Source organism: Nelumbo nucifera, chromosome 8 (assembly GCF_055504915.1).
Source record: "Nelumbo nucifera cultivar China Antique chromosome 8, China Antique-T2T, whole genome shotgun sequence".
NCBI classification, from domain to species: Eukaryota; Viridiplantae; Streptophyta; class Magnoliopsida; order Proteales; family Nelumbonaceae; genus Nelumbo; species Nelumbo nucifera.
In genome coordinates, this window is record NC_142656.1 from 3,413,510 (window position 1) to 3,438,788 (window position 25,279).

General features: G+C 38.7%; 1 protein-coding gene and 1 long non-coding RNA gene across 4 annotated transcripts; both read left to right on the top strand.

The window, feature by feature from the left end:
- The first annotated feature begins 2,608 nt into the window (after nt 1–2,608).
- Nucleotides 2,609–3,653, top strand: LOC148789565 (uncharacterized). The gene is made up of 6 exons (XR_016079370.1): nt 2,609–2,666; nt 2,782–2,866; nt 2,964–3,024; nt 3,133–3,212; nt 3,294–3,383; nt 3,514–3,653. It is a non-coding gene; the product is annotated as an uncharacterized LOC148789565 (long non-coding RNA).
- A 158-nt stretch (nt 3,654–3,811) lies between these two features.
- On the top strand, nt 3,812–22,811 carry LOC104600799 (myosin-17-like). Of its 3 annotated transcripts, XR_016079299.1 has the most exons (31): nt 3,812–4,194; nt 6,731–6,821; nt 6,935–7,533; nt 7,669–7,724; nt 7,840–8,082; nt 8,191–8,270; nt 8,357–8,436; nt 8,550–9,149; nt 9,285–9,340; nt 9,456–9,698; nt 10,366–10,421; nt 10,538–10,779; nt 10,888–10,967; nt 11,049–11,134; nt 11,249–12,371; nt 12,464–12,558; nt 12,686–12,739; nt 13,151–13,254; nt 13,389–13,486; nt 13,602–13,843; nt 13,952–14,031; nt 14,113–14,197; nt 14,312–14,885; nt 15,100–15,201; nt 15,311–15,390; nt 19,938–20,069; nt 20,194–20,300; nt 20,402–20,465; nt 21,224–21,400; nt 21,822–22,017; nt 22,105–22,811. XR_016079299.1 is itself a non-coding variant. In XM_088892708.1 (30 exons), the coding sequence occupies exons 24-28, from the start codon at nt 15,337–15,339 to the stop codon at nt 21,245–21,247; spliced, it is 300 nt and encodes a 99-aa protein (XP_088748834.1). In that variant the 5' UTR covers nt 3,813–4,194; nt 6,731–6,821; nt 6,935–7,533; nt 7,669–7,724; nt 7,840–8,082; nt 8,191–8,270; nt 8,357–8,436; nt 8,550–9,149; nt 9,285–9,340; nt 9,456–9,698; nt 10,366–10,421; nt 10,538–10,779; nt 10,888–10,967; nt 11,049–11,134; nt 11,249–12,371; nt 12,464–12,558; nt 12,686–13,254; nt 13,389–13,486; nt 13,602–13,843; nt 13,952–14,031; nt 14,113–14,197; nt 14,312–14,885; nt 15,100–15,201; nt 15,311–15,336; the 3' UTR covers nt 21,248–21,400; nt 21,822–22,017; nt 22,105–22,811. The 3 variants fall into 3 exon arrangements, 2 of the variants coding, with proteins under 2 accessions (XP_088748834.1, XP_088748833.1); XM_088892708.1 differs by lacking the exon at nt 19,938–20,069 and adding an exon at nt 15,508–15,558 and having other exon boundaries at nt 3,813–4,194; nt 12,686–13,254; XM_088892707.1 differs by having other exon boundaries at nt 3,833–4,194; nt 12,686–13,254.
- The last annotated feature ends 2,468 nt before the right edge of the window (nt 22,812–25,279 follow it).

Sequence of the window (25,279 nt, forward strand, 5' to 3'; positions counted from 1 at the left end):
ATATTAGTAGTTGTATAGAGAATGGAAAAAATGGATCATGGTCAGACATATTCTCTTGTTCAAATAAACTTCATTAAGTGTACAACAGCCTTAGTTGAAACAAACTACATATCAACTTTCTGTTTCTCTGTTATTTTTCATCAAACCAAATACAACTCGAATCATTTCTTATGACTTCCACCCAATGTATCCTGTTTTTCCATTTCATTCATACCGCATTTGTGTATTTCTCGAATTTTTAGTTGGAACCAACATTCCTATTGGTTGTACTAACTTGTGCTTCTAAAACTCTCCCTGTTAAAGCTTTGCTATCTTCAAGGGTAAGAAATCCATCCTAGTTTAATCCATGCAAATACTTATGTATTCTTACCACATGAACCTTTTCAAAAGCTTTCCATGCATGGGCGTATCTGTCTTTCTAGTTTCTTGGGTAGGATTTAATTTGTTTTGGTGTCAAAGTTTTGTCATACAGAGATCCGATAACAGATCTAATAACAGTTTTGGGTAGGATTTAATTTGTTTTGTTGTCCAAGTTTTGTCATACAGAGATCTTATAACAGATCTGGTTTCAAACAGCTTTCATTAAATGCCAAACAAATTGGTCTTCCATCAATTTCAGATTTGCTCAATCTGAGTTTTCTAGTTCCATTACCATGTCAAAAGGATTGATTTCCTATCACCCAAACACAACTCAAACTAGGCCCATTACCATGTCAAAACTGAGATCAAACAGAAGTCTAAAAGCTGAATTGTGTGTTTACCTGAATGTCTTTTGTCCTGTGATGTTTAAAAGTGCAGGTGGTAGATTTTGCTGCGACCTCTCTGAGAGTCCATGGACACTCTTTCACTTCTTCTTCTTGTGGGAACTTCCCAAAGAGGGCCCTTCAACTGAGTCGATAATTAATATGTACAAGAGCTTCACCTTTTGGTGTGTGACCTTTTTTGGTGGGTATATGCAAAAATAGACAATTTAGCCTTAATTAGATAGACAAAAGACTTAACCACCCTTGTAGTATCAATTCTAACACTCCCCCTCAAGCTGGAGAGTATGTATCATATAGTCCTAGCTTATCACATATGTAATCCACTCTTCCCCGACTCAACCCTTCTGTAAACAGATCTGGTCACTAGTATCCTGAATTCACATGATCTGTATTTATCACTCCACTGATCACCTTTTCTCTTACAAAGTGGCAGTCAACTTCGATATGCTTTGTTCTCTCATGAAAGACTGGATTAGAAGTAATGTGGACAGCAACTTGATTATTGCACTACAACTTCATGGGTCTGTCAACTAGGAACCCAATTTCCTGCAAAAGATTTTTCAGCCATACTAGTTCACATGTAGTATGAGCCATAGCCCTGTACTTAGCTTCAGCATTGCTTCTTGCCACCACTGTTTGTTTCTTGCTCTTCCAAGTTACAAAATTGCCACCAAGGAAGGTACAATACCCTGTAATGGATCTCCTATCAGACACAGATCCGGCCAGTCAGCATCTGTATACCCCTCTATCTCAAGAGTTCCTCCACTCCTACAAACTGTCCACGACCTGGAGCTCCCTTCAAGTACCTAACAATTCTTTATTGTTGTTGTTGTCCTTGTGGTTGTTCCTGCACTTTGGTGTTGTCTTGTGGTTGTGTGGGTTACTAATTCACTTGGGTTATATGTGCAGTTTAGGATTGCTCGAGGTCCCGCTACTTTGGGGAAGGACATGTCGACTCATGTGACTTACTATTCCTTCCAGCTTTTGATAACAATGTGAGTATAAGACGTGCCCATGCTCAATGAACTTGCATTTTCTTTTTGCTTCGTTGGATCAGTGACTGACTGGTTCTCATCACGCTTTATGTGGTGGCTCGAATGGAAGTTGGCTGCCATTGGAGACAGGGCTATCAATGGATCGGGGTCTGATCTAGGTAAAAGCATTCCCGAACTGATCCTTAATCGGGACAAATTTTGTAGACCCAAAACCGTCACTCTTAATGTAAAACTTAGCTAATACAATCAAATAGGATAAAAACATAACCGGTTAAACTTAAAACCAGTTTTTTTATTTAAATGTTAACCTAATATTTAAATTTTGATAGTATATAGTTAATAAAATTGATAGAAAAATTCTAAATTATTTATATGTTAGAAAGCTAAACGCCATTATGTATGTTTTTATCAGATTTGACACTTTAAACTTATGATATGATAAAGATTATAAGAAAATGTAGGAAATGCTATAGATGCCTAACAAAATAAACGGTTTTGGGTATGAACCAGTTTAGGGGTGTGGGAACTGGAACAGAACCAATTACCAATTCTGGTATAAACTTGGAACCAAAATCTTTATAATTGGCTCAGTCTGCTCGAGCCCATCAAGCAGACCCGAATTGTTGACAGCCTTTCAAGAATACAATGGATGGGAGGGCTACGGCTGTAGCAAGGTTGGATTTCTTTTTCTTCTCCTTTGGGATCTACTATTCTAGGTAATGACCCTTCCAACCGATACTCAATGTTCAATCTTTTGCTATGGTAGCATATGATTCTTTCGTGCGATGTTGATTTTGGACATGCACAGATGAATAAATATCTCTAAACCAATTTCAGCCTTGTCATTGCAGGCGCATCCTTATCAGCTTGCACTGCCTACTGTGGTTTCAGAATCGACTGCGATCGTGTAAGCCGTCGTTGCTTGTATATGCTAACACTTTTTTCAAGACTGCCATTTCTTTATTGTCGTTGCTGCCCTTGTAACTTTTCTTACTTTTCTAAACTCATCTGGACATCTTCAGGCATTGGCACTTCTGCTATATTGCATTGAACGAAGATGATTCGGGCGTTCGAACCGGAGCTGTTGCGAGCCATGGCCTCACATAGGTTGGAGCCCAGAATGAGCCACAATAACTTCCTTCCTCTCTATTCACTTCTTCGACTTTTCCTTCCCCACCTATTTCTGATTGGATATTATTGACAGGTGATTGTCGTGGGCGCGCAAACGGGACTCGGACGTGATAACGGATTCGGAAGTGGCAAAGGTATGTCCATGCTATTGTATGCCTGCAATCCAAGCTTTTATCATTTTTGGAGACAATATTTTCCGGTTGTTGTGGCGGCCATAACTTCCTTCGTTTTGATGTGTTCAGGCACCAAGAATGCAGGAATTGCGGGAGTGGTGCGCAACCTCTTACGGCATTACTATAAAAAAGCCAATCCGCTCTTCGCTGTAAGCATCTCACTTCCCCGATACATTTGGTGTTGTCTTGTGGATGTGTGGGTTACTAATTCGCTTGGTTTATATGTGCAGTTTAGGCTTGCTTGAGGCCCTGCTACATTGGGGAAGGACTAGTCGACTCATGTGACTTACCATTCCTTCCGGTTTTCGATAACGATGCGAGTATAAGACACGCCCATGCTCAATGAACTTGCATTTTCTTTTTGTTCCGTTGGATCAGTGGCTAACTGTTTCTCATCTCATCACGCTTTATGTGGTGGCTCGAATGGAAATTGGCTGCCATTGGAGACAGGGCTTTCAATGGGTGGGGTTCGGGTCTGATCTAGGTAAAAGCACTCCCGAACCGATCCTTATCCGGGACAAATTTGTAGACCCAAAACTGTCACTCTTAACGTAAGACTTAGCTTATACAATCACATAGGATGAAAACCGAACCGATCAAACTTAAAACTGGTTTTGCCATTTAAATGTTAACCTAAAATTTAAATTTTGGTAATATAGAGTTAATAAAATTGATAGAATAATTCTAAATATTAATGTCATTTTCAGTTAATTAACGCTTAGAGGATCCGATTTAAGATCGACGAGTATCCAAATTAACCGTTAACCGGATCCTATACGATACGATCTTGATTTCCTTTACTGAAGACTTTGGCCTGGATTTAAGGGTCCAAGAGGTGAGAACCCATTCTGATAGCATGATTTCCTTTACCAAAGGCTTTGGCCTGGAGTGAAGGGTCTGAGAACCCATTCTGATAGAAAGAGTTGAAGTAGGGGGACTGCAATGAATAGACAAAAGATGGAGGTGAATTGAGTCGTAGAAGGCAGGGGATTCAGAGCCCAAAGGAACAAAGCAAAGATCGAAGCATAGAGGTTTTGCCGGCTGGTCGTTGCCTGTCTGAATAATGTGGCAAGTTCTGTACCTTCTGTCACTATTTCCCCTTCGACGAGGGTGGGAACTCTTTCTAAGGGGGTAAGTTCTGGTCCTCCTCTCTCATAGGTTTGTTCCTTTGCTCCCACCTGTTTTGAGGTTGTTTATTTTTTTTTTTTATTTTACAGTTGTTAGTAGCATGCTATCAGCCTAAGATGCTGTCAGCCAGTGTCTTTTATTTTCTTCTTACTTGTTTGTTAGTAGAGAGTGTAGCAAGGGGCATAATTGTAATTTTCTCATTCTTTATATTAAGTTAATATACAAGACAAGATGTGTGCTTCCAACCATAGTTTTCTGTTTCCCAATTGAATATCTCTCTCTCCCTTCTCTTCTCTTATCCTCTCCTCTCTCCTCTCTTCTCTCTCGTCTTTCTCTATACAGAAAAGGTTACACCACCTAAGTTATCTCCAAGGCCAATTTGTGACTTCCTGCTAAATTTTGTTGGAAGTTGCAGAATAATTTCAGATGGTAGGGGTGGCAGGGATTGGTGGTCTCATAACCAACTCACAATATTGTGGGCTTATAGTGGACCTATCAGCATTACAGACATGGTTGAAGCTAAAGTCAGAGCTCTTTTTATGGGCTTAACCGCTTAAGGATGGCTAGAACTATCCACTCTACCCCCTTTGTGGTGGAGGGTGATTGAAGAAATGCCATAGAATGGGCTGCTACTCAAGAAGGGGGTCCTTGGATTTTGGCCCACCTGCTCAACGACACTCAAGAGATTTCTACTCTAACCCTTTGTTCTTTTATATGGGTTTCTAAGGAACTGAATATGGCTGATTCTTTAGGAAAATCAGGGGTGGATAGGGTTTCATTGTATAGTGGTAACACATTTCCATTGTAATCTTTTGGCTTTTTTGTTCTCTCTGCCTTTTGTACATCTCTCATGCATACCCCTCCTTTTGGTTCTTAATGAAAGTTACCTCTTGTCAAAAAAAAAAAAAAAGAAAAAGAAAAAAGAAAATGCATATTAAATATAACAGCTCAAGAAACAATCCTTGGCCCCAGATGTACATTCTATACATGGTTGATTAGTATACACCATGAAAGCCATATGCAATTATATAATAAGTATTCATGCTTATCAAAAGATGCAAAAAATATTTTGCCATCCTATTGATGTCTAAAGTTTTGTACTTCTGGCCTTCAAAGTCCTTTGATATAGAGGTCCAATCCATTAGGGTTCTTTCAATGCAACCAACGGGGACTTCCATGGTTGAACTTTTGTTTATTGAATATATGTCTATTTCAGTCTTTCCACATGCAACCATGAGCAATCTTATAAGTGAAGGGGCATTCATGGGTGAGATTTTGTTTATTGTTCGTCTCGGGAAGGGGTTGCTCATTCTTGTGCCTTACCATTCTGATCGGTTCTTTGCTGCCACTGTAATTTTAGGACAAAACGTATACCATTTTTTTGCCATCTTGGTACTACAAGATCTTCTAAGAAACTAGGAAATGAAAGGAGGATGGAGAACAAAAGAGGTGGCCAATGACCCAGTACTTGAGTTGGCCAGTGGGTGCTATTTCTTAAAATGTTATGGTAGTACAGCACATACTCTCTCAAGCTCTCTTTCTCTCTCTCTGACACACACACAGACAAACGCACACACACACAGATGCCTCTCAATAATGAAATACCTAACCTTATCGGAAAAAAATAGTGGAATACCTAACCATTCAAATTAGTGTTTTGTGACAAATAGGAGACTTTGATAACAATCTCTAAGTAGTCTAGAAATCTCTAACTAGGGTCTAGGTATCATACCATTCCAGCATCATAGATTTACACCAAATAAGTTTTGACTTTGATAATAAATGGGAGACTTTACTGTTATATTTGTTTCTTTTTGCCTCATTGTTTTGTAAAGTTCCATATATTGGGGAGACATAGTCATCCTATTTCTGTACATCACTTATATTTATATCTAATGAAATTACTGTTATTGAGTAAGAGAAGAGTTTTTTATAAAAAAAGGAAGAAAACTTGTTTGTGGAATAAACATACCCCTACAACTTTGTGCAGTCTTTTACATATTGGGGTGTTTTCAGAATCTAGAACTGCATAGTTGTGCTATTTTCTAGAGAACCAAGTGCTGCTAAAGTTTTTTATCATTCCAGATTTATTTCTTTTAGTGCAGGTTGTTTGTTAAAGGAAAATATTCTTTTCTTTAACTGAATAATGCAATTTCACTGTTGATGAGAATGCCCTTTCTGAGAAGCCAAAGGTTAGAAAACTTAAAACCCAACCAACTATTAGGCCACCATGCTGGTTGGTTGTTAGAATTTATGAACCATTGGGACAGTCAAAATAGAATGGAATAATAACTGGGCCTGAGTTCTTAATTCTATCTTGCTCAACAAGTATGTTGGTCCCAAAAATATTTATATATATCGACCTTGTTATCTACATTTTGTTGTTATTAGGATTCTTCTTGACCTTTCTTTTACTTGGGATTATTTAATTTGGGCTTTCTCCATTAGATTCCAACAACTAACTGGTTGGTGTGCATAGTTATGTATTGCAACGCTTTGAATAAACATCTCTAAACCAATTTCAACCTTGTCATTGCAGGCGCATTCTAGGATTGTCCGAGGTCTTGCTACTTTGGGGAAGGACTTGTCTACTCATGTGACTTACCATTCCTTCCGGCTTCGATAACGATGTGAGTATAAGACACACCAATGTTCAATTAACTTTCATATTCTTTTTGTTCCATTGGCTCAGTGACTAACTGTTTCTCATCTCATCACGCTTTATGTGGTGGCTGAATGGAAGTTGGCTCCCATTGGAGACAGGGCTGTCAGCGGGAAGGGGTTCAGGTCTGACCAAGGTAAAAAAGCACTCCCGAGTCGATCCTCAACCGGGACAAATTTGTAGACCCAAAACCATCAGTCTTAACGTAAAAGATAGCTTATACAATCACATAGGATAAAAACCGAACCGATCAAACTCAAATCCGGTTTTGCTATTTAAATGATAACCTAAAATTTAAAATTTGATAATATAGAGTTAATAAAATTGATAGACAAATTCTAAATTATTTATATGATAGAATGATGAAGACTTTATGTATGTATTTATCACCTTTGACACATTAAAATTATGGTATGATAAATATTATAAGAAAATGTAGGAAATGCTATAGAGAACTAACACAATAAGCGGTTTTGGGGTGTGGGAATCAGAACCGAACCAATTAGCAATTCTGGTATAAACATGGAACCAGAACCTTTCTAATTGGCTTGGTCTACTCGGGCCCGTCAAAGCAGACCCAAATCGTTGACAGCCCTTTGATGAATACAATGGATGGGAGGGCTAAGGCTGCAGCAAGGTTGGTATCTCATTCTCTTCTCCTTTGGGATCTGTTGCTAGAGGTAATGACCCTTTCAACCCATACACAATGTTCAATCTTTTGCTATGATTCCATATGATTCTGTCATGCGGTGTTGATTTTGGAAATGCACAGATGAATAAATATCTCTAAACCAATTTCAACCTTGTCATTGCAGGCGCATTCTTAGCAGCTCCCACCGCGTACTCTGGTTTTGGCAACAACTACGATCGTGTAAGCCGCTGTTGCTTTCATATGCTAACACAATTTTAAAGGCTCCCATTTCTTTATTGTCGTTGCAGCCGTTGTAATTTTTCTTACTCTTCTAAACTCATCTGTACATCTCCAGGTATTGGCACTTCTGCTATATTGCATTGAGCAGAGATGATTCGGGCGTTCGATCCGGAGCTGTTGCGAGCCGTGGCCTCACATACACTGGAGCCCAGAATGAGCCACCATAACCTCTTTCCTTTTTATTCACTTCTTGGACGTTTCCTTCCCCAACCATTTCTGATTGGATATTCTTGACAGGTGATTGTCGTGGGAGCACAAACGGGACTCTGACGTGATAACGGACTCGGAAGTGGCACAGGTATGTCCATGCTGTAGTATGCCTGCAATCAAAACTTTTATCATTTTTGGAGACAATATTTTCGGGTTGCGGCGGGGACCATAACTTCCTCGGTTTTGATGTGTTCAGGCAGCAAGAATGCTGGAATTGCGGGAGTGTTGCGCAACCTCTCTCGGCATTACTATAAAATAGCCAATGCGCTCTTCCCTGTAAGCATTTCACTTCCCCGCTACTTTTGGTGTTGTCTTATGGTTGGTTGGGTTTCTAATTCGCTTGGGTTGTATGTGCATTTTAGGATTATTCGAGGTCTTGCTACTTTGGGGAAGGACTTGTCTACTCATGTGACTTACCATTCCTTGCGGCTTCGATAATGATGTGAGTATAAGACACGCCAATGTTCAATTAACTTTCATATTCTTTTTGTTCCTTTGGATCAATGACTGACTGTTTCTCATCTCATCACGCTTTATGTGGTGGCTGAATGGAAGTTGGCTCCCATTGGAGACAGGGCTGTCAACGGGAAGGGGTTCGGGTCTGAACAAGGTAAAAAAGCACTCCCGAATCGATCCTCAACCGGGACAAATTTGTAGACCCAAAACCGCCAGTCTTAACGTAAAAGATAGCTTATACAATCACATAGGATAAAAACCGAACCGATCAAACTCAAATCCGGTTTTGCTATTTAAATGTTAACCTAAAATTTAAAATTTGATAATATAGAGTTAATAAAATTGATAGACAAATTCTAAATTATTTATATGATAGAATGATGAACACCATTATGTATGTATTTATCACCTTTGACACATTAAAATTATGGTATGATAAATATTATAAGAAAATGTAGGAAATGCTATAGAGAACTAACACAATAAGCGGTTTTGGGGTGTGGGAATCAGAACCGAACCAATTAGCAATTCTGGTATAAACATGGAACCAGAACCTTTCTAATTGGCTTGGTCTACTCGGGCCCGTCAAAGCAGACCCAAATCGTTGACAGCACTTTGATGAATACAATGGATGGGAGGGCTAAGGCTGCAGCAAGGTTGGTATCTCTTTCTCTTCTCCTTTGGGATCTGTTGCTAGAGGTAATGACCCTTTCAACCCATACACAATGTTCAATCTTTTGCTATGGTTCCATATGATTCTGTCATGCGGTGTTGATTTTGGAAATGCACAGATGAATAAATATCTCTAAACCAATTTCAACCTTGTCATTGCAGGCGCATTCTTAGCAGCTCCCACCGCGTACTCTGGTTTTGGCAACGACTACGATCGTGTAAGCCGCCGTTGCTTTCATATGCTAACACAATTTTAAAGGCTCCCATTTCTTTTTTGCTGTTGCAGCCGTTGTAATTTTTCTTACTCTTCTAAACTCATCTGTACATCTCCAGGTATTGGCACTTCTGCTATATTGCATTGAGCGGAGATGATTTGGGCGTTCGATCCGGAGCTGTTGTGAGCCGTGGCCTCACATACACTGGAGCCCAGAATGAGCCACCATAACTTCTTTCCTTTTTATTCACTTCTTGGACTTTTCCTTCCCCAACCATTTCTGATTGGATATTCTTGACAGGTGATTGTCGTGGGCGCACAAATGGGACTCTGACGTGATAACGGACTCGGAAGTGGCACAGGTATGTCCATGCTGTAGTATGCCTGCAATCAAAACTTTTATCATTTTTGGAGACAATATTTTCGGGTTGCGGCGGCGGCCATAACTTCCTCGGACAGCACAGGCATGTCCATGCTGTAGTATGCCTAAAATTTAAATTTTCATAATATAGAGTTAATAAAGTTGATAGAAAAATTCTAAATTATTTATAGAATAGAATGTTGAACACCATTATATATGTATTTATCAGATTTGACACTTTAAACTTATGGTATGATAAAGATTATAAGAAAATGTAGGAAATGCTATAGAGGCCTAACAAAATAAACGGTTTTCGGTATGAACTGGTTTTGGGTGTGGGAACCAGAACTGAACCAATTGTCAGTTCTGGTATAAACATGGAACCAGAACCTTTATAATTGGCTCGGTCTACTCGGGCCCGTCAAACAGATCCAAATCGTTGACAGCCCTTTGAAGAATACAATAGATGGGAGGGCTATGGCTGCAGCAAGGTTGGTATTTCTTTTTCTTCTCCTTGGGATCTGTTGCTCTAGGTAACGACCCTTCCAACCCATACACAATGTTCAATCTTTTGCTATGGTAGCACATGATTCAGTCATGCGTTGTTGATTTTGGACTTGCCCCGGTGAATAAATATCTCTAAACCAATTTCAACCTTGTCATTGCAGGCGCATTCTTATCAGCTCGCACCGCCTACTGTGGTTTCAACAACGATTGCGATTGTGTAAGCCATCGTTGCTTGTATATGCTAGTACTTTTTTCAAGGATGCCATTTCTTTATTGTCGTTACTGCCCTTGTAATCTTTCTTACTTTTGTAAACTTATATGTGCATCTTCAAGTATTAGCACTTCTGTTATATTGCATTGGGCGAAGCTGATTCGGGCGTTCGAACCAGAGCTGTTGCGAGCCATGGCCTCACATACGTTGGAGCCCAGAATGAGCCACCATAACCTGCTTCCTCTCTATTCACTTCTTGGACTTTTCCTTCCCCACCTATTTCTGATTTGACATTATTGACAAGTGATTGTTGTGGGCGCGCAAATGGCACTCGGACATGATAATGGATTCGGAAGTGGCCCAGGTATGTCCACGCTGTCATATGCCTACAATCCAAGATTTTGTCATTTCTGGAGACAATATTTTCTGGTTGCGGTGGCGGCCTTAACTTCCTAGGTTCTGATGTGTTCAGGCACCAGGAATGCTGGAATTGTGGGAGTGCTGCTCAACCTCTTATGACATTACTATAAAAAAGCCAATCCGCTCTTTGTTGTAAGCATCTCACTTCTCTGCTACATTTGGTGTTCTCTTGTGGTTTTGTTGGTTACTAATTCGCTTGGATTATATGTGCAGTTTAGTATTTCTCGAGGTCCTGCTACTTTGTGGATGGACTTGTCGACTCTTGTGACTTACCATTCCTTCCGGCTTTCGATAACGATGTGAGTATAAGACACGCCAATGCTCAATGAACTTGCATTTTCTTTTTATTTCGTTGGATCAGTGACTTACTGTTTCTCATCTCATCACGCTTTATGTGGTGGAACGAATGGAAGTTGGCTGCCATTGGAGACAAGACTATCAACGGGTGGGGTTCGGGTCTGATCTAGGTAAAAGCACTCCCAAACCGATCCTTTACCGGGACAAATTTGTAGACCCAAAACCGTCACTCTTAACGTAAAACTAAGCATATACAATCACATAGGATGAAAACCGAATCGATCAAACATAAAACCGGTTTTGCTATTTAAATGTTAACCTAAAATTTAAATTTTGACAATATAGAGTTAATAAAGTTGATAGAAAAATTCTAAATTATTTATATGATTGAATGCTGAACACCATTATGTATGTATTTATCAGATTTGACACTTTAAACTTATGGTATGATAAAGATTATATGAAAATGTAGGAAATGCTATATAGGCCTAACAAAATAAACGGTTTTGGGTATGAACCGGTTTTTGGGTGTGGGAACTAGAACCGAACCTATTATCAATTCTGGTATATACATGGAACCAGAACCTTTATAAATGGCTTGGTCTACTCGAGCCCGTCAAGTAGACCCAAATCATTGACAGCACTTTGAAGAATACAATGGATGGGAGGGCTATGGCTGCAGCAAGGTTGGTATCTCTTTTTCTTCTTCTTGGGTTCTGCTGCTCTAGGTAATGACCCTTCCAACCCATACTCAATATTCAATCTTTTGCTATGGTAGCACATGATTCAGTCGTGCGATGTTGATTTTGCACTTGCACAGATGAATAAATATCTCTAAACCAATTCCAGCCTAGTGTGGTTTCAGCAATGACTGTGATAGTGTAAGCCGTCGTTGCTTGTATATGCTAACACTTTTTTCGAGGATGCCATTTCGTTATTGTTGTTGCTGCTCTTGTAATTTTTCTTACTTTTCTAAACTCATCTATGCATCTTCATGTATTGGCACTTCTGCTATATTGCATCTGGTGAAGATGATTCGGGCATTCGAACTGGAGTTGTTGCGAGCCGTGGCATCACATACGTTGGAGCCCATAATGAGCCACCATAACCTCCTTCCTATCTATTGACTTCTTGGACTTTTCCTTCCCCACCTATTTCTGATTTGATGTTATCGACAGGTGATTATCGTGGGCGCGCAAACGGGACTCGGACATGATAATGGATTGGGAAGTGGCCCAGGTATGTCCATGCTGTAGTATGCCTGCAATCCAAGCTTTTATCATTTCTGGAGACAATATTTTCCAGTTGCGGTGACGCCCATAGCTTCCTAGGTTCTGATGTGTTCAGGCACCAAGAATGCTGGAATTGCGGGAGTGCTGCTCAACCTCTTACGGCATTACTATAAAAATCCAATCCACTCTTCGCTGTAAGCATCTCACTTCTCCGCTACATTTGGTGTTCTCTTGTGGACTTTCATTTTCTTTTTGTTCCATTGGATCAGTGACTGACTGTTTCTCATTTCATCATGCTTTATGTGTTGGCTCGAATGGAAGTTTGCTACCATTGGAGACAGGGCTGCCAACAGGTGTGGTTCGGGTCTGATATAGGTAAAAGCACTCCCGAAACAATCCTTAACCGGGACAAATTTGTAGACCCAAAACCGTCACTCTTAACGTAAAACTTAGCGTATACAATCACATAGGATGAAATCCGAACCAATCAAACATAAAACTGGTTTTTCTATTGAAATGTTAACCTAAAATTTAAATTTTGATAATATTGAGTTAATAAAGTTGATAGAAAAATTCTAAATTATTTATATGATAGAAAGTTGAACACCATTATGTATGTACTATCAGATTTGACACTTTAAACTTATGGCATGATAAAGATTATATGAAAATGTAGGAAATGCTATAGCGGCCTAACAAAATAAACGGTTTTGGGTATGAACCGGTTTTGGGGTGTGGGAACCAGAACTGAGCCAATTATCAATTCTTATGTTAACATGGAACCAGGACCTCTATAATTGGCTTAGTTTGCTTGGGCCCGTCAAGTAGACCCGAATCGTTGACAGCCCTTCGAAGAATACAATGGATAGGAGGGCTACAGATCCAACAAGGTTGGTATGTCTTTTTCTTCTCCTTATGATCTGCTGCTCTAGGTAATGGCCTTTCCAACCCATACTCAATGTTCAATGTTTTGCTATCGTAACATATGATTCTGTTGTGCGATGTTGATTTTGGACTTGCACAGATGAATAAATATCTCTAAACCAATTTCAACCTTTTCATTGCAAGCGCATCTTATCAGCTCGCACCGCCTACTGTGGTTTCAGCAACGACTGCGATCGTGTAAGCCGCCATTGCTTGTATCTGATAACACCTTTTTCAAGGATGCCATTTCTTTGTTGTCGTTGCCGCCCTTGTAATTTTTCTTACTTTTCTAAACTCATCTGTACATCTTCAGGTATTGGCACTTCTGTATATTGCATCGGGCAAATATGATTCGGGCATTCGAACCGGAGCTGTTGCGAGCTGTGGCCTCACATACGCTGGAGCCTAGAATGAGCCACCATAACCTCCTTCCTCTCTATTCACTTCTTGGACTTTTCCTTCCCCACCTATTTCTGATTGGATATTATTGATTGGTGATTGTCTTGGGCGTGCAAACAGGACTCGGACGTGATAACGGATTCTTAAGTGGCACAGGTATGTCCTTGCTGTAGTATGCCTGCAATCCAAGCTTTTATCATATATGGAGACAATATTTTCCGGTTACTGTGGCAGCCATAACTTCCTTTGTTCCGATGTGTTCAGGAACCAAGAATGCTGGAATTGTGGGAGTGTTGTGCAACCGCTTACGACATTACTATAAAAAAGCCAATCCGCTCTTCGCTGTAAGCATCTCTCTTCCTTGCTACATTTGGTGTTGTCTTGTGGTTGTGTGGATTACTAATTCACTTGGGTTATATGTGCAGTTTAGGATTGCTCGAGGTTTTGCTACTTTGGGAAAGGACTTGTCGACTCATGTGACTTACCATTCCTTCCGGCTTTGATAACAATGTGAGTATAAGATATTCACATGCTCAATGAACTTGCATTTTCTTTTTGTCCCGTTGGGTAAATGACTAACTGTTTCTCATCTCATCTTGCTTTATGTGGTGGCTCGAATGGAAGTTGGCTACCATTGGAGACAGGGCTGTCAGCGGGTGGGGTTCGGGTCTGATCTAGGTAAAAGCGCTCCCGAACCGATCCTTAACCAGGACAAATTTGTAGACCCAAAACCGTCACTCTTAATGTAAAACTTAGCTTATACCTTCACATAGGATAAATATCGAACCGATCAAACTTAAAACCGGTTTTGCTATTTAAATGTTAACCTAAAATTTAAATTTTGATAGTATAGAGTTAATAAAATTGATAGAAAAATTCTAAATTATTTATATGTTAGAATTCTGAACACCATTATGTATGTATTTATCAGATTTGACACTTTAAACTTATGGTATGATAAAGATTATAAGAAGATGTAGGTAATGCTATAGAGGCCTAACAAAATAAATGGTTTTGGGTATGAACTAGTTTTGGGGTGTGGGAACCAGAACTGAACCAATTATCAATTCTTGTGTAAACATGGAACCAAGACCTTTATAATTGGCTCAGTCTGCTCAGGCCCGTCAAGCAGACCTGAATCGTTGACAGCCCTTTGAAGAATACAATGGATAGGAGGGCTATGGCTGCAGCAAGGCTGGTATGTCTTTTTCTTTTCCTTTAGGATTTGCTGCTCTAGGTAATGGCCCTTCCAACCGATACTCAATGTTCAATCTTTTTCTATGGTAGCATATGATTCTGTCGTGCGATGTTGATTTTGGACTTGCAAAGATGAATAAATATCTCTAAACTAGTTTCAACCTTGTCATTGCTGGCACATTTTTATTAGCTCACACCGCCTACTGTGGTTTCAGCAACGACTGTGATCGTGTAAGCCACCATTGCTTGTATATGCTAACACTTTTTTCAAGGTTTCCATTTCTTTATTGTCGTTGCTGCCCTTTTAAGTGGCACAGGTATGTCCATGCTGTAAAATTCTTGCAATTCTGGACTTTTATCATTTTTGGAAACAATGTTTTCCAGTTGTGGTGGCGGCCATAACCTCCTTGGTTTTGATGTGTTCAGGCACCAACAAAGTTGGTATTGTGGGCATGTTGCGCAACCACTCCTTGCGTTACTATAAAGAAGCCAATCCACTCTTTGATGTAAGCATCTCATTTCTCCACTTCATTTGGTGTTCTCTTGTGGTTGTGTGGGTTACTAATTCGCTTGTGTTATATGTGTACTTTTGGATTGGTCATGGTTTTGCTACTTTGAGGTAGGGGCTTGCCAACTCATGCGTCTCACCATTGTTTCCGTTTTTCGGTAACAATGTAAGTATAGGACACACCCCATGCTTAAATAATAACTCATGTTATTAACCGAACCAGTTATACTGGAAACTACTTGTTTTTGTTTAAATAGTAACTTAATATTTTAATTTTCATAATATGACGTTAAATTAAATTTATTGAAAAATACTAAATTATTTATATGTTAAGGAATTAAACACCTTTAACTATCTTTTAGATTTGTCATTTTAAACATATAATATGATAAAATTTATAGGAAAATTAAGGAAACATGAAATATACTTGATAGAATAATTGGTGTTGGGTATGTGTTGGTTCCGGAGAAGTGAACAGGCACTAACCCAATTATTGATTCCAATATAATCATGGATCTAGATCCGCTATAATCAGATTGGTCTGGTCGGGCCCATTGGGTAGAGCCTTCACTCCCCCTTCCTTTCCTTTATTACAAATTCCCCTCCTTGGGAATCATTCCCCAATACAAAAATCCCTTCTAAATTTTTTGGTCTTATTTTATCTTAGTGATGCTATTTATGTCATATATCAATATTCAATAACAACCCTCTACTTGTCCTTGCATCTAATTATCACCATCAATTTTTCTTGTCAAGTAGATAGATGATAGTGGTACTTTGAAACCGGTTTTTATCATGCTGCATTTGCACAAAGTACTAACATGGCCTCAGACTTTCATTGAATTAAGGACATGCCAAATTCAACTCTTTCAGTTGGCCAATGACAATATGAGTGCATCTAATAGCTTGTCAAATTTTGGTGTGGTATCTTGTCAAATTTTTGGGGATCTTCTTTGGTTTTTGATTGGGTCTGGTTTGTTGTGGCAGTTTGTTTTTAGAGTCTTGTTGTTCAATTTTGGTGTTGTAAGGTGGGTTCAGTTGTTGTGTGTCTCTCACTCGGGTGATACCTTATCTCCTTTCTTTTGTATTGTTTTCCCTTTTATAAATTTTATTTTATTATAAAAAAAAAAAGATTATCAAATTGACTGTTATTATGATTCAGCCTGCCCTTGAGTTCTGTTAGTCTGATAACAGCCAAGAAGAGAGAAGAAGAAAGAAGAAAGGAAGAGAGAGAGAGAAAATAGGAGAGAAGAAAAGTCTGGTTCGAATGAGAGAAAAATTACCTCTCCCATTCGGCCAGACATGTTTTATATTACTAACATAATGGAAAAGACACATGTGCCCTTACTTAAGTGAGGGACACTAGTTCTAATATAATATTACAGATCAGCAACCTCAACATAAGTATAAAGATAGAAATACCCCTACATACTCGACACTAACACTCCCCCTCAAGCTGGTGAGTATATATCATATAATCCTAGCTTGTTACATATGTAGTCCACTCTTCCCCGACTCAACCCTTTAGTAAATAAGTCTGCCCATTGGTTTCCTGTGTTAACATATGCAGTGTCTATCACTCCATTCAGCACCTTCTCTCTCACAAAGTGACAGTCAACCTCTATGTGCTTGGTTCTTTCATGAAACACCGGATTAGAAGAAATATGAACTGCAGCCTGATTGTCACGGTAGAGCTTCATTGGAGTGTTAACATTGTATCCTATCTCCTGTAGAAGGTTCCTTAGCCACACTAATTCACAAGTAGTATGTGCCATAGCTCTATATTTTGCCTCTGCACTGCTTCTCGCCACGACTGTCTGCTTCTTACTTTTCCATGTCACCAGATTACCCCCAAGAAAAGTGCAATAGCATGTGGTAGACCTCTTATCAGACATAGAACCGGCCCAGTCAGCATCAGTATATCCTTCTATTTCAAGTTTTCCACCACTTTTGTATATCAAACCACGACCTGGAGCCCCTTTTAAATACCTCACAATTCTTAGAACTGCATCCCAATGAGGAACCAGAGGTTTTTGCATGAATTGACTTACCACACTAACCGCAGATGAAATATCTGGCCGAGTAATGGTTAGGTAGTTCAGTTTACCTACAAGTCGCTAGTATCTGCCAAGGTCTTCAAACACTTCACCCATATCACTGCTCAGCTTAGTATTTGTTTCCATAGGTGTTTCAGCTGGTTTAGCACCTAACAAACCTATTTCCTCCAGCAAATCAAGCACATATTTCCTCTGACACAAATTAATACCATGCTTAGACCTTGCTACTTCTATCCCCAAGAAATATTTCAATTTACCAAGGTCCTTTGTTTGAAAATGTTCCTGTAGAAAAGTCTTCAACCTATCAATGCCCATTTTATCATTCCCGGTAATAACAATATCATCTACATACACCACCAATAGGATTTTTCCTGCCTGAGAGTCATGACTGAAGACTGAATGATCAACTTGGCACTGTTTCATACCAAACTTCTTTACCACCTCACTGAACCTACCAAACCATGCTCGAGGAGACTGTTTAAGCCCATAAATAGCCTTCTTTAGTCTACATACCTTACCATCCTCCCCCTGAGCAACAAACCCCGGTGGTTGCTCCATATAGACCTCCTCGAGCAAATCACCATGCAATAAAGCATTCTTGACATCAAGCTGATAGAGGGGCCAATCATACATAGCATAGTACTCCTCAAGACTCTGATTGCCCTGTTGTAGATTAAAGTATTCCTGATACAGCTGATATACTCTGGTTGTATTGTCTTGACCAGAATACAACTTCTTAGCATGGTCCCACACATCTTTGGCAGTGTAAAGAAACATGAAATTTACACTAATCTTGGGTTCCATACTGTTCCATAACCACGTGATAATCTGTGCATCCTCTTGTTCCCAATCATCATACTCATGAGAATCAATGGAGGGTTTCTCCTCCCTTATGTGTTTCACCTTCTTCTTTGCCTTTAGAAAAACTTCTACAGATTTAGCCCAAGGTACATAATTCTCTCCATTCAGTTTAATGGAGGTCATTTGAACATTCAGGTAGTCAGTAGGTATCATCACATTAGATTTGCTATCACTGCTATCTCCCATTGCTGAATTTTGTTATTACTGAATTCGGCACACTGCACACTACTTGATCACACTGGTTTCAGCACTTGTTATTGCTGAAGATTGCACTCTTTACACCACAAACCCTACCCCACGACTACCTGAAATCTCACCACACTATATGAGGACCACTCCCCCTTCGAATCACACTAAAAAACAGCATAAACCCTAGCACACTATAGTCTGAAATCCCACCATATGATCTGAAACATACTTCCTATTTGATTCATAACAAACATATGCATAGGAATCTCTTACCTCATCATCCGAAAAACAAACCACACAAGACACCCACTGCACCACACGAATCAGCCCTCTTCTCTTCATCGATTAGGGGAAGGCTTCTTAGAAACCACAGCAACCGACCATGAACAGCACAACTGGAGGCATAGGGACCTCCAAGGGAAGAGGGCAACCACTCCTGTTCAGCCCTTTCCCTTATCTCCAATCGATGGCAGAGAAATCAAGAGAAAACCCTAGACTGAGTGCGCAGAAAACAGAAATCTGGGCAGATCCGAGTTGCTTAGTTGTGCTCTGATACCATATTATGATTTGGCCTGCCCTTGAGTTCTGTTAGTCTGATAACAGCCAAGAAGAGAGAAGAAGAAAGAAGAAAGGAAGAGAGAGAGAAAAGAGGAGAAAAAGAGAGAAGAAAAGTCTGGTTCGAATGAGAGAAAAATTACCTCTCCCATTCGGCCAGACATGTTTTATATTACTAACATAATGGAAAAGACACATGTGCCCTTACTTAAGTGAGGGACACTAGTTCTAATATAATATTACAGATCAGCAACCTCAACATAAGTATAAAGACAGAAATACCCCTACATACCCGACACTAACAATTGTCTTGTTTTTTGGTTGCTAATGTGGTTTAAATTCATATCAAATTAGAATAGAAGAACCTTTCACTCTTTCTCACTCACTCTCCCACTTGTTTGATCGATTGACATAGAAAGTAAAATATATTGAGAAAGGGAACAGAAGTATACAAGGAGTGCAGAAGGACAAGCCCAAAGTTCAAATTCAAAACAAAAGCAACCAATGAAATTCCACACCTCCACCCCATTTTTTCCTCATACCCAAAATACAACTCCTTAATCCTCCTGCAGCTTGAAAGGCACACTAAAACCGAAAAACCTTCATTAAGGCCTTGACACTGTGTTCACATAGAAGTAGGGGCATCATTGTTGGTTGCTTATTTAACTTTTTAATTGAATTTAAAGAGAAGTTTTAAGGATTCCTAATCTTTGTTTATATTCACAGATAGAAGCACAATCAATAACTACTCCTGGGCATAGAGTTTTCTGTGCCTTTCTAAGCGATTGAACTTGATGTGTGTGTGTGTGTGTGTGTGTGTCAACCTGGAACTCTGAAACATCTTAAGAAAATTTTTTACCAAAAAAACTTTTTGCAATTGCAGCTACAACTCCAATCCTTGATGGAAACCTTGAGTTCAACAGAACCTCACTACATCAGATGTGTAAAGTCAAATAATGTCCTCAAACCTGCTATTTTTAAGAACTTCAACATCATCCAACAATTATGTTGTGATGTAAGTTCAATATGAAGAAGACAATTTTCTACTTACCTTCTTTTTTACTATCTGCTGTTTCATATGCAATATTTCTTTTTTTTCATTTAAGCAAACTCTTTTGGTTATATCACCATCCTTGTAGGTTGTTCTTGAAGCAATTAGGATAAGCTATGCTGGATATCCTACTAGGACATTCTATGAATTTCTTCATCGTTCCAGTGTTCTTGCTCCAGAAGTTTTGGAAGGAAAGTAAGTCTTGTAGTTCTTTTTTCAATTTATGTATTCAATATAGTGGGTGTAATTCCCCCCCCCCCACTGTTTTAAAATCAAATGGCCCTTTTCTTCTACAGTTATGATGATGACAAGGTTGCATGCCAAATGATTCTAGAGAAAAAAGGGTTGAAAGGTTATCAGGTGATCCCAACATTACTGATAACTCATAATTTGTTCATGCTACTCAAAGGGTTACCATAGATCTTACAATGATTTCCAATGCCATTTTATTCATGTCATGTGCAACATCTGTGTTGAAAATCTTTTTGTTGATCAATATCCTAAATGCCTTTCTATTTTTCCTAGTTAGAGAAATATTTAGGGTAAATTACTGAAACCTCTCCTGAAGTTTTTGGTTGTTGCTGAAACCTTCCCTCGAGTTTGGTAATTGCAATCACCTTCCCTGAACTTTCTAACATAGTTGCATGTAGATCCCCTTTGTTAAAATCTTCTAAAAAGAGGCATGAAAATGTCCAAAATATCCACACAGCTACTTGCACTGATGAAATTGATTTATTTCCAAATTTGGCCTTCATATCAATCATTCAAAGGCAAATCTGCAACTTTAAGACTTTAAGTTCTTTATTTTTTGTTATTTATAAAATTTGTATTGTTCTTTTCTGTAGAAACCAGTCTCAATGGTAATTGCATGGGTATTTTGGACATTTTTGTACCTCTTTTTAGAAGATTCTAACAGAGGGGCTCTACTTGCAACTGTATCAAAAGGTTCAGGGGAGATGATTGCAATTTTCAAACTTCAAGGGAGGTTTCAGAAATTTACCCAAATGTTTATCCTAAATGTGAATGCGTAGAAATTATCTATCATGTATCGAGCTACTAGGATTTTCTCATTAGTACTTGTCCATATGGTTGTTGTGTTGACACTTGACACTTGACAGTTAGGCAAGACAATGTGTTCCTGAGAGCTGGTCAGATGGCTGAATTGGATGCACGAAGAGCAGAGGTGCTTGGAAATGCAGCCAGAACTACTCAAAAACGAATTCGTACATATATTGCTCAGAAAGAGTTCATCTCCTTAAGGAAGGACGCTATTCATTTGTAATCTTGTTGGCAAGGTACTTCTTGTTTTGTTTCATTTCATACTACATATGATCCCATAAATAGTTGTTTTTTCTGATATCATTGAACATTTAATACCACATATGCTATCTTAAATGCCTCAGATAAACTGATTTGTTGATCTTCATATTGATATGAGATGTGACAGTGTGACTCTAGAAGACTGACTGTTATGTTCATTCAGAAATTGTAATTCAGTTCATACTTGATACAAGTTAACATGATATCTCAATACATTAAATATGACAATGTTAGTTTTTCTAGAAGTACACAAGATTAGACATTTGAGAGGCCTCATTTGTGGCAAATAGCTGAGGAGGAAATTCTTTTCCTAGAAAATCAAATGCCTTCTTTATGTACTTCTCTAGACTACATTTCTATATGCTTTAACAATCATTTTGTTCCTATTCTTTGTAGGTAAAATGGCCAGCAAAATGTATGAAAAGTTAAGGCGTGAAGTAGCTGCTGTGAAGATACAGAAGAATTTCTGTCGGTATATTGCCAGGAAGTCCTTCATAAGACTACAGTTGTTGCAGACAGGCTTAAGGGCAATGACTGCACAGAAGGAATTCAGATTACGCAAGCAAATCAAGGCTGCTATAATGATCCTTTAGTATGGTTTTTCATGGCCCATAGTTGTAACGATTCATGCATTTCCAGCATACACATTATTGGTAATGATCTGTCCAAATTTTCTCAGGCTGCAAGAGAAACAGGGGCCCTAAATGAGGTGAAAGACAAACTAGAGGAGCCAGTGGTTGACTGTAACTCAAGTAATTTAGTCCTTCATGGGATGAAAGAGCCAATTGGAGGATGCAAGAATGGAACCAAGGAAAAGGAAGAAGATTTGGAGGAAGTGGAGGGGTCGGATAGAGGCCAGGAACTTACCAGAAGGCTGAAAGGAGCTACAGAAACTTTAAACACAGCTAGAAGATGCAGATCTAAGAAGGCTAGGAAAAATCGTCAGCAGATAGCAGTGTCAAAGGTTTTTGCAAGGCTAAAAGGTGCTCCGTTTGGCATTGGGCATGACAAGGCAGTAAGAAAACATAAAAATGCAGTCAGAAGACAACAAGAAGCTTGCATCCAGGATTCAAAAGAGATTGGGGACTGTTAAGATTAGGATTTGGATTTTCATTTTGGTTTAATTTTAGCCGGGTGGTGGGTATGGGTGATTGGGGACTGTTAAGGGCATCTGTTTTTTGGGATGTGAATGTCGGGGTTTTTTCGATCTATTTTGTATCACTTATGTGTAGGTTATAAGAGTTTTGGTGTAAAGGGGTTGGCCATGTGTGGGTAGTTTGGGATGGATGGCTGTTGTTTCAATCTTGTTGGGTGTTTTTCTTGTTTTATTTCTTTCTCTTTGGGTGATTACTTGTCACCTTTCATTGTATCTTCTTTTTCTTTTAATAATTTTTTTTAATTATCTTCAAAAAAAAAACTTGCATGGCATTTGCAGTTTGAGGAGCGATTGAGGGTAGAGATGTCTTATCCTTTACTGAAGAAACTAAGGTTTTGTGGCTATGGAGGCTATCCATACATAGCTATTACAGTAGATTTACAACATAACTTCCCTTCATTCTTGAATCAGTTATGCTATGTTATGGTCTTATTGTTACAGCACCCCCAATGAGTTTTAATTCAGAGGATTATCATTGGGAAGGCCTTCCAAGAGTAATTATACTCTCCTCTCCTCACAAGTTACTAAGTTTAATAGATGTGGTTTATGGATTCGAGTGTAAAAGTTGGTAGATTCATCAAGCATTGGCCCCTACGCCATTAATCAAGTAATCCATCTAGGAAGTAATTTGAATCTGCAGCATAGGACACAACCTATGTACCATTTTTTTCCATCTTGGTACTACATAATATTGTAAAAAATTAGATAATAAAATGATGATGGAGAATAAAAGAAGTGGCCAATAACCAAGTATTTGAGATGGTCAGTGGGTGTTATTATTTCTTAACATGTTGTGTGAGTACAACACATTCTCTGCCTCTCTCTCTCTTACAAACACACAAGAACATGCACATAAATACCTCCAATAAGATATCGAAATGCCTCATTGTCAGGCTTAAATAATTCAGAGGTCCTAGATTTCCACATTTGTTTTAAATCATGTATCCAATGATTTTCTTTGTCTCTTTGTGGCTCTGATTAATTAGAGCTAGGATCTCATAGATACTTTTTTCCTCTTTGTTGCTCCTCTAACCAACATTCTTTGTTGATTAGTTAGAGCAATTCTAACCAACATTCTTTGAAATTTGCGGAGCACATCTCTCAATAAATACATTAAGGATTTTTGTAAATTAGGCTCAGTTTGGAAGGAATATAAATACAAATATGTACAATACAAAGTCATACAAAATAAAAGGTTTTGCACTCTATATATTTGTATTTGTACTCCTTCCAAATGGAGCCTTAGGTTTTCGAGTTGATGCTATGGTGTATCTTCTGAGAACGTTTCTGATAGAGTGTCGGCCCTCTATGTTGGCTTTTGCAAATATTAAGCAATTATTTATAAATTGCAAAATAATAATAGGTGGTCCCCTTTCTGAGGTTTTAACCCCTAATTGGGTCCTATTTCCTTAGGATTATGCTATAGATATCTTATTAGAACCTCACTTATATCACAAAAAGATATGTGGTAGAGGATTCCCCCTATCTAATTCCTCTACTTGGTTTGAAACTATTAGTTAGGGCTCCATTAACTAATATCTGGTAGTTCGTTGCAGTTGTGCTTTCCATTACCCATTCAACCCAATTCATGTGAAATTCAAATTTGAGGAGAGCATGCTTAAGACAGTCACATTCTAATCTGTTATAGGCTTTTTCCTGTAACGATTTTGTAGGCTAGCACCCAATTTACAAAATAAGAAACTTTCGGTGGGCAAAATCTGAGTCTAATCCTCATCCTTTCCAATGTTTTGCTTAGAATAAATTGGCTCAACCAAAAACCTATGGGGGTATGGGTTCCAGAATAACCAAAACAGTTAACCTTTGTGCTATTAAAGAAATGACCTGGTGAATTCTATTTGGAATGGAAATCTTATCCAATCTCATTTTGATCAGGTTGACCTGCAAAATATTACCATTGCTAGAGTTTGGCTTCAGCATCCAACAAGTCAACTTTCAACTAAACATGCCTATCTACACCTTCAACATAACAACTTTCAAACCCCCCTTGTTTTTCTGCAACTATAAAGAATTGCATTAAATAGGTTTGGAAGCTTCCCATACCCCTGATACCAATTGACAATTGTTCATGTGGCGCCTTTTAAATGATTTCAATCCAAGAAAGGAAATGTTGTTTTGTTCTCCTTAGGAAACTTTTGAAAAAGACAAAAAGTTTATTGTGCCAATTCAGCTCCTTCTCTTTTTGTCATGTAAATCGAAAGTTCAATATCCCTTATCACCTAGCTGCTCAACGAGCAAAAAAAATTGGATTAAGGACTTTTTTTTCTTCTAATAGTAACCCTTCTTGGGCTCCATATGTAAAGAACTTTGTAGATATTTATGCTATTTAATTTAATCCATTTAATTATCAAAAAGAAAAATGCAACTAGTGTCTTTTGGTTATCATATCTTTTTTTAAACCCAATAATTTACTCTTGATGAAGGGGTGCCCACCATGAATTTTATTAATTTAAAAAATCTATGGGGGGGACAAAAAACTTTATCCCTCTAAAAATCTATACAACTTAGGGTCCAGCTCATAGATATACAAAATGTCTTGAACCTAAAGAAAATCAAGAAGTCCTAAGATAAGGTAAACCAAGACAATTCACATGAATGATATTATAGTTTTCAAGACGCCAAGGTGAGGCTAGGCGACAGGGGCACCTTGTCGCCTAATTGCCTAGGCAATGGATTTGTT

What these genes read in the sequence shown, in the direction of transcription:
- LOC104600799 (XM_088892707.1), top strand. Translation starts at nt 15,337, where the DNA reads ATGTTGCGCAACCACTCCTTGCGTTACTATAAAGAAGCCAATCCACTC. An exon ending in AAGCCAATCCACTCTTTGAT is followed by an intron (nt 15,391 to 19,937) that starts GTAAGCATCTCA and finishes TTGCAATTGCAG; the next exon opens with CTACAACTCCAATCCTTGAT. An exon ending in AAGGGTTGAAAGGTTATCAG is followed by an intron (nt 20,466 to 21,223) that starts GTGATCCCAACA and finishes GACACTTGACAG; the next exon opens with TTAGGCAAGACAATGTGTTC.